General features: G+C 43.3%; 1 protein-coding gene across 1 annotated transcript; it reads left to right on the forward strand.

Moving 5' to 3' along the window:
• Positions 1–529: 529 nt before the first annotated feature.
• Positions 530–5836, forward strand: LOC129742673 (uncharacterized). Its single transcript, XM_055734599.1, has one exon. It carries the CDS (start codon positions 530–532, stop codon positions 5834–5836), a length of 5307 nt encoding a protein of 1768 aa, XP_055590574.1.
• The last annotated feature ends 3977 nt before the right edge of the window (positions 5837–9813 follow it).

The following is a 9813-nucleotide window of genomic DNA, read 5'->3' on the forward strand; positions in this document are numbered from 1 at the left end:
TTAAAGGTTTCTCAGGTGAGTGATAAATTAATCACTACACTTAGTATATGTCACCGAAGCTTGCAGAATATACACAAAATTAAATTAAAATTAAAACCTCTTCGAATCACTACACACCGCATCCCTGTGTTGCCTGCCGAGGCAACTCTTTTTGGCTGAAGTCTTCATTGCTTTCTGGAAGTTGGTTGCAATCAATAGTCTTCTAGGTAAGCTTTGCAGTATATGCCCAGTCGAAGCTTTATTAGTTTGGTACTACATGGTCATCCCCCCTTCCTACAACCCTCGCCACACATTCTGCCTGAGTTTGAGTCGACGATTGCTAAGGACGTTCCACGCTGATTTTTTGAGACAGTACGTTGTTTTGCGCCGTTAATAGTTTCGTAGGTAAGCTGCACAGTATATGTCAGCCGAAGTTGAATATTCTGGAGACTACATCATTCCTTTCACCATTTCCCGAAATTTCTACGAGCGGAACCGAACGTCGTGCCAATTAATCAGCGAGTAAGAATCGTCGACACAGCGAACTACAATGCCTGCAGCATCGAAGAAGGTTGCCCCAGTGCCTCTCGAGGTGCTCACTACTAAATATAATGTTATTCGATGCAATTTTAACGATATATGGAGATTTGTGGAGAAGTTTAACGAGGATTGTACGGCCAGCTCGATCGAAGTTCGTCTCGAAAAACTTGATGGTTTGTGGGAGAGTTTTAATGAGACCATAATTTCTATAATTTCTCACGAGGAGTACTGCGCGCAAGCCGATGCGTACGAAAACGAACGGCTCGAATTCAGCGATAAATTCTACCACGCCAAATCTTTTCTTATGGAGAAGATAAAGATGAAGCAAGAACTATCGGGTCATGATCAATCTGCTCGTGCTAACGAAACGGTTGCTCATCATTCGCTAGACCATGTGCGCCTACCGCAAATTAAACTCCAAACTTTTAACGGGGATGTCGATGAGTGGCTCAGCTTTCGAGACCTTTTCACGTCACTCATCCATTGGAAAACGGACCTTCCCGAAGTGGAAAAGTTCCACTACCTCAAAGGCTGCCTCCAAGGGGAACCCAAAAATTTAATTGACTCTCTTCAAATCACCAGAGCCAATTATCAAATCGCTTGGGATACACTTCTGCGCAGATACAACAACAACAAACATCTGAAGAAACGCCAGGTTTTATCGCTATTCAATCTTCCCACCCTCAATAAGGAAAACGCTTCGGAATTGCATTTATTATTTGAATCCTTTGAACGCATAGTCCAAACTTTAGACCAAATCGTTCAGCCAACCGAATATAAAGATCTTCTTTTGGTTAATTTACTGACTTCTCGGCTTGACCCAACCACGAGGCGTGGCTGGGAGGAACAATCGTCATCAAACGAACAAGATACAATTAAGGAATTATTGGAATTCCTTCAACGTCGCATCCGGGTGCTGGAAGCACTACCCACCAAACAAGCTGAACCAAGGGTACCTCAGCAGGTCAACAATCCATCGCGACCAAGATTGCTGCCAAGAATTAGTCACAACGCCGTCCAATTCTCGGGGAAGCAATGTGTTGCATGTAACGCACATCATCCACTTTACACATGCTCGACTTTCCAAAGGCTTAAGGTAGCAGATAGGGAAGCTTTGATTCGCTCACACGCGCTCTGCAGGAACTGTTTCCGGTCAGGTCATCAGGCGAAGGATTGTCAATCCAAATTCTCGTGTCGTTACTGCAAGGCTCGACATCATTCGATGGTCTGTTTTAAATCCGATGGGGAGGCAAGGCAGGCGTCAAGGGAACAACCAAGGAGGCGAGAGGAAGCGGAAGGATTACACGTTATCCAAAATCAGACAGCCAACTTGGCGGCTTCTGATTCTACGGCTAACACTGCATCGCAACGGTTTTCATCACAGGTTCTATTGGCTACGGCAGTAATCCTACTCCAAGACGACGAGGGCAATCAATTTCCGGCACGCGCACTCTTAGACTCGGGTTCTGAGAGCAACTTCCTCTCCGAACGAATGAATCAACTGCTTCAGGTTCCGCGACAAAAGGTGGAGATCTCTATTCTGGGAATTGGGCAAACAGGCACGAGAGTAAGGCAAAAGGTTAACGCTATCGTTCGATCCCGAACAACCGATTTCAAACGCACCATGAGCTTCCTAGTTCTACCCAAGGTTACCGTCAATCTTCCCACGGCCAATGTCAACACACAAGGATGGAATTTCCCGGAAGGTATAGAGCTGGCTGACCCTACATTTTGTTTCTCGTCGAGCGTCGATGTGGTCCTGGGAATAGAGGCATTTTTCGATTTCTTCTCTACGGGTCGAAAACTTTCATTAGGCGACAACTTACCATCACTAAACGAGTCGGTCTTCGGATGGGTAATCAGCGGTGGTAATTCAAATCCAAGTCAGCCTCTACGCATCAACTGCAACGTTTCAACTACTGAGAACTTAGACGCTTTGATTTCTCGCTTTTGGTCCTGCGAAGAAATTGAATTTCCCAACAACTACTCACCTGAAGAATCACGTTGCGAGGAAATGTTCTGCAAAACCATCGTACGAGAACCAGACGGTCGCTACTGTGTCGGCTTACCCAAGGATGATTCAAAACTGAAAACCCTAGGTGAATCAAAAGAAATCGCTCTGAGGCGCCTCTACGCTACCGAACGTCGATTGGCACGCGACGAGGAACTACGCAAGCAGTACGCCATGTTCATGCGCGAGTACGAGGAAATGGGCCACATGAAGAAGGTTGAACCCCACGCTGCAGTCAAAAGATGTTACCTACCTCACCATCCGGTAATCAAATCATCCAGCACCACGACCAAACTGAGAGTAGTGTTCGACGCTTCCTGTAAGACGGCTTCCGGTATTTCTCTAAACGACACCCTTCTTGTTGGGCCGGTCGTACAGCAGGATTTACGCTCCATCATTCTACGTTCGCGTACCAGACAATTTATGTTGGTTTCGGACATTGAGAAAATGTTCCGTCAGATAAATATACTCTCGGAGGACAAACCTCTTCAGTCAATTCTTTGGAGAGAATCGCCACTAGAAGAAGTTTCCACCTACGAGCTAAACACCGTCACATATGGCACGAAACCAGCACCATTCCTGGCTACTCGCACCCTTCAGCAGCTAGCGGAAGATGAGCAGAATACTTACCCATTGGCAGCAAAGACTCTCAGAGAGGACACATATATGGACGACGTAATCAGCGGGGCGGACACGGTGGAGGAGGCAACGATACTAAGGAAGCAACTGGTGGATCTCACAGCCCGTGGAGGATTTCGATTACGCAAGCACGCCTCGAACTGCTTAGAAGCGCTGGTTGGACTTTCGGATGATGATTTGGCAATTCGAATTGAAAAGGGCATTATTCTTGATCCGGATCCATCGGTCAACACATTGGGACTAACTTGGATGCCAATTACTGATGAGCTCCGCTTCCGCTTCGAAATTCCTGCTATTGAATCGATCGACATACTTACCAAACGGCGCGTGTTATCAATTATCGCAACTCTCTTTGATCCTCTTGGTCTGATAGGAGCAACAATCGTCAAGGCTAAAATTTTCATGCAGCTTCTATGGACTCTAAAAAACAATCAAGACGAATGCTTGGGCTGGGACGAGCCCCTACCATCGACGGTGGGTGAGGAATGGAAAGGGTTCCATTCACAACTTCCTCTCCTCAATCAACTGCGGATCAATCGATGCGTCATAATTCCCAACGCGGTGAATGTGGAAATTCACTGCTTCTCCGACGCATCTCAGAAGGCTTACGGAACCTGCTTGTACCTCCGGAGTACTAACGCTGAAGGACAGACTCTCACCAGAATACTTACCTCCAAATCTAGAGTCTCCCATTTACGGTGTCAATCAATTCCTCGGCTGGAATTGGCTGGCGCTCTCCATGCTGCTGAACTGTACAACAAGGTGAAACATGCTCTCAATTTAAACGCATCGACTTACTTCTGGACCGACTCAACATGCGTTTGGCGCTGGCTTCAAGCGACACCAAGCACATGGTCAACCTACGTGGCCAACAGGGTGGCCAAAATTCAAAACTTAACGGAGGGATGTGAATGGCGTCACGTTCCAGGATCGGATAACCCAGCGGACCTCATCTCGCGAGGAATCACACCGGATGAGCTCATGCATAATCGTTTATGGTGGAATGGTCCACCATGGTTGGAAAAGGAAGCTGAAAATTGGCCAAAATCAATTGATGTAAGGGGCGAGGAAGGAGATGAGGAAAGGCGCCGAACTGCCCATGCAGCTGCATGCGCCCAGAGGGGGGAATTTAACGAGTTCTTTATTGCTAAATTCTCTTCTTATAACGAACTCATCCGAAGCACTGCAGTGTGGCTTCGTCTTATGAATATTCTTAGAAAATCTCCTCAGCAGACGGTGCGCGGACCACTCACTTTGATGGAGCTGAAAGAAGCAGAAATCCAAATTATTCGAGGTGTTCAGCAAGAAACATTTGCTGAAGAGTTCAAATCACTCACCAAGGATGGAACTGTTCTTAGGAGCTCCAAGCTGCGTTGGTTTCATCCGTTCGTTTCCAAGAGTGGCCTGATTCGGATTGGTGGACGACTCAGCAAATCGGAAGAAGCAGAAGAATCCAAGCACCCCATCGTGCTACCAGCGCGACATCGGCTCACCAGAATGATCCTCGAGCAATATCATCTTCGGCTGCTTCATGCGGGTCCTCAGCTCATGCTCAGCAACATTCGCCTTCGGTTCTGGCCTTTGGGAGGGAGAAATGTCGTCAAGCAGATCGTACACCAATGCCACAAATGCTTCCGAGCCAAACCTAAACCGGTTCAGCAATTCATGGGCGATCTTCCGGCATCTAGGGTTACCATCTCTCGTCCATTTTCCAAAACTGGGGTCGACTATTTTGGCCCTATTTACATCCGACCAGGTCCACGGAGAACAGCTACTAAAGCCTATGTAGCTATTTTTATTTGCCTTTGCACTAAGGCGGTCCATATGGAGTTGGTGTCGGATTTGTCCACCGATCGTTTTTTGCAGGCACTGAGGAGATTCATCGGGCGGCGTTCGTTGTGCTCCGATCTGTATTCCGATAACGGAACCAATTTCGTCGGGGCACGAAACAAAATGCGGGAATTCCTGCAGCAGCTGAAATCACAACAACATCGGGATCACATAACCAAGTTTTGTGATTCGGAAGGAATCAATTGGCACTTTAACCCACCTGGTGGTCCACATTTTGGCGGTCTTTGGGAGGCCGCGGTTAGATCGGCAAAACACCATATGCTACGGGTCATCGGAGACACACCAAAATCGATCGAGGACATGCAAACACTTCTCGTTCAGATTGAAGCATGCCTGAACTCGAGACCCATCACACCACTTTCTGACGACCCGAACGATCTGGAAGCACTCACCCCGGGACACTTCTTGGTCGGGTCTTCCTTGAGAGCATCACCCGAACCAGATCACGACGGAATTCCGATAAATCGGCTAAATTATTGGCAGCAAATCCAGCAGCAACGAAAGCAATTCTGGATCCGATGGAAACGCGAGTACTTGTGCCAGCTCCAGGCCCGAGTAAAACGTTGGCGACCATCCACACCGATAGCTGTGAATGAGCTTGTCATCATTTGCGATGACAACAAACAACCGATTCACTGGAAGATGGGACGAATCGTTAAGGTACACCCAGGTGAAGACGGTGTAATACGAGTCGTGACCATCAGGACTGCGAATGGATTATTGAAACGGCCGATCGAGAGAGTCTGCATATTGCCGAAATTCGAGGAAACGGGTCACCCAACACCATCGGAGGAGCCAAAGCAGATTCAACCATAGTCCATCCCGGAATCCACCCCCATCCCGCCCAAAGAGGTTCTCTTTTCTTCTATTTTCAGAAACTGCATTTCTGGGTGGGTGAGGATGTTGGAGAGCGAAGTGGACATATCACCCCGAGGTTCCCATATCACATCTCACACCCGTGAGATATCAACCGATAGCCGCGATGACGGACAAAGCGAATACCGATGATAACAAGAACTGATAAGAGAGCGGAATAGTAGCGATCATCTCAACTGGACCCGACGACCTATGACGTCATCTACGTCGATCAACAGCCAGGCCATCGGGATGCTGGTAGTCAACAGAGGAGATGATCAGTTAGTTGCGATTGGGCCATCTCCAATCTCGGACGTAGTATTAAGGATCTATGTTGAATGTTTAGATAGTAGCTTGTAATAAATTAAGTCAAATTAAAGAGTTGTGATTTTATGTAAATTGTGGTTATTAAAGTCATTTATTGTAATTAAATCGTGTGTTAAGTTTTTAAACCCGTGTGACTTATTGCTGAACGAATCCGAACATTCTGTGGCTGCCGTTAAGTGCTGTACAGTGCACAAAAAACCACTGCTCAAAATCCCCACTCGGTCGATGTTGGTGCCTGCTCCGAACCTGAGCTATCGAACCATCCAAGGATTCAGGTACCCAACAAAAAGTATATAACAAAGCAGACAAAAAACTATTTTTTTGTACTTTGAAGAGTGTTTGCAGCAAAACTGACTTTAAGTTTCATCCAATAATCTTATAGCGCATTCGTTTAGGTCCAGGTTTTCACTTGGTCACTACCAGTTTTGCACATTTTGCTGTTAATTTTTTTGTTCATGCGCCCAGTTTTGCATCAGTAGTGCCCCAGAATTGATCTGGAAATGGACGGTGAAACACTGAAATAAAAATAATAATAATAAAAAAAAATGTAAGCTTTTTTCCTCAGATTTGAGCTATTTTCCTCAGATTTAAGCTTTTTTCTCAGATTTGAGCTTTCATCTCCTATGCTTTCAAGGCAAAAAAGCTTAAATCTGAGGGTAAAAAGTAGAGATGTACCGAATAGTGGTATTCGGCGAACGGCCGAATACCGAATATTGACCTTTTCAACTATTCGGCCAAACGAATATTCGGCCGAATATTCGGTTGAATATTCTATTGAGTTTTTAATGAAAAAACTTTAGCGATTATTTCAATGTTTTCTATTTCTTCTATATTAACGCCCCTCATGTCGATTATTTCAAACCAGATGATATTATCGGATGATGTATAACAAGATATTTTTTAAGTAGGGATCTTTCTCATTTTTTAAAATGTCACCAATAACTGAAAAGACATCAGATGACTAGCAGCTTCTAAGGCGTTTATCCCCAAAGAGATTGCGTTCTTGATAAATCTGGGACAAAACATGTCGAAACAGGTGCCAAGCTATTTGAATTTGCTTCTTTGATATTAATTAGATGAAGGTCAAATTTGAGCAATATATCTTCAAAATAGTTGTTGAAAAGAAAGATGATTTTTAACCTTAAGCATACCATAATTTCAACCACACTCATACACACGGTCAGGCATTCAGGACGATTTTTGAAAAAAAAAATTCAAAAAGGCAAAATTTATGTTTGTTTTGAAATTTTTGAAAAATTGTTATTGAACACAAAATCTAAAATTTTAAATAAAAAATTATTTTATATAGCAAATAATCTGAATAAAACCGAGCAAAATTCGGGAAGTTTTAAACAATATCTGGACATCCCGGCCAGATTTGACTTATCTGTAATGTTTACTGGATTTATGGGTAAGCTTGAATATATCCAGAAAATCTGGAATAAACTATAATCAAAGTATAAAGCGATAATTGTCAGCATTCTCCTGTACGATTGAAAGATACGCGGATTTACCTTAGATGTATTGCTGAAACCATAAGTTTTAAATGATTGTGTAGCTTTTACAACATTACTTTTGGATATTTTACAAATTATCCAAAATCATTTGGAAAATTTTACAAGTCTGTAGTAGATATTCGGCCTATTCGGCCTATTCGGCCGAATACTTAGCTCAACTATTCGGTGAGCCGAATATTCGGCTTAACAGTTTTTTGCGGTATTCGGCGCCGAATATTCGGCCGACCGAATATTCGGTACATCTCTAGTAAAAAGCTTAAAAGCGAGATTCACCAACACTTAGCTAAAAGATATTGGTCACACGATACATAGACAAATCTTGTATCAATGCAGAGGTCTGTGCAGGGGTCAGGCCCCGGCAACGATACAGGATTTGTCTATGTATGACCAACATCTTTTAAATGAGTGCTGGTGAATCTCGTTTTTAAGCTTTTTTTCCTCAGATTTATACATACAGATATAGGCACTGTCGACGAGTTATGTTCGTTTTTGTATGGTAGAGTTCAAAACTAAGCGAATTGAGAAAACGAATATGGTATAAGAATCATATTCTCAATGTCATGTTACCTATAAGAGTGCTAATATACAGAGGCGACAAAGCATTGCTTTGGTTTGCTTCCTCACTCGAGACCTGCTCTCATTTACTCTCCATGAAAAACGCAGATCTGACATCAGCGATGCCAGATTTAAAACCGCTCAAATCCGTAGATTTGACGAATATTTCAAAATGTACTGATTTTGGGCAAAATCAAACTTGATGCCTTATTTTTTTTTTGTCGCCAGGTAGAAGTTTCATTTATCCGCAAATCCCTTGAATTTTTTTCAATACTCCGCAGAAAATCCGTAGGAAATCCGATCCGTAGCTCCGTAGAAATTCTTAAAATCCGTAGATCTACGATCTAGATTTAAGCTTTTTTTGCCTTGAGTGCATAGGAGATGAAAGCTCAAATCTTAAAACAGCTTAAATCTGAGGAAAAAAAGCTTAAATCTGAGAGATGTGCTCCACACCACACATACAAAACTGCATCCCTGTTTTTGGTAAGTTGGTACACGCTCCTTTTTTTAAATAAAAAATTAAGTAGTTTTGGTTCAATACAGCACTTCAGTGGCAGCCCTCAACTTTGAGTTTGTCTGGGCAATCGCAAAACTAAGTTCTGATAGGCATACTCATTAGGAAGTTCGGCAGCCGAACTCAAAATTATCCTTTTTACTTGAGGGTTGCTTATTTTCAGGGAATTAAAGGATGATTAAATTTGTTTTGTACCCGGATGTTGCTGTTCCGGTACATTGCATTACAATTACAGACCGGTGAAAAGTTTTGACACTCCCGGTCAAAGAAAACTTGCGGATGTTACTTTCCACGGGAAGGAAATAACATCCGTGACACGGTGGACATTCCATTGTGAAGATTCAGTCTTCCGGTAATTGTTCCGGATCGACAAAAATTTGCGTCGTGTTCGTTGGTTGCTGTTCCGGTTTGAAATGAACTCGCTAAGTGTTTTCAGTCCAACAAAGAGAGTTCAATTTCTAGTTCATAAGGTCGAATTCAGCATTGCTCCCTCGCTGAAGGAAAAAAGGGATCAATTTTGAGTTCGAGGAAAAAGGGTACTTAACTTTAAGTTCATAGAATCGAACTATGTTTTGAACCTCGGTCTAACTTAATTTTAAGTTAAAATAAAGGAGCGTGTACAGCAGATCACAACAAAACTGATGCCAAAGTGCTTTGACAAGTTGAATATCCAATAGGAATATTGTTTTTCTTGTTTTGAAGCAGTGATTTCGGATTTTAAGCACAATAATTCGAAGGTCCGTTCATATTAGTGATGATAAACTAAATAATATCCTAATCGGTGAGAAAATCCTCATGAATTCTTGTTCCCGCGAAAAAAGCAATTTTGTCTGATGTATATCCGGCATTCTCGCAATCTGGATCTTAGTCTGGTAAGCTCTCAATGGTTCCCAAAAAAAAGAGACGATCCAAAGAATTCTCAGATGTAGAAAAGTGGTCGTAGTGAAATTCATAGCGTCAGTATGTCATACCAATGCTTTGCTTTTCTATCTTATTGAAACGCAGAAAGCAAAGCTATGCAACCC

Source organism: Uranotaenia lowii, chromosome 2, assembly GCF_029784155.1.
Source record: "Uranotaenia lowii strain MFRU-FL chromosome 2, ASM2978415v1, whole genome shotgun sequence".
In the NCBI taxonomy this organism is placed as follows: Eukaryota; Metazoa; Arthropoda; class Insecta; order Diptera; family Culicidae; genus Uranotaenia; species Uranotaenia lowii.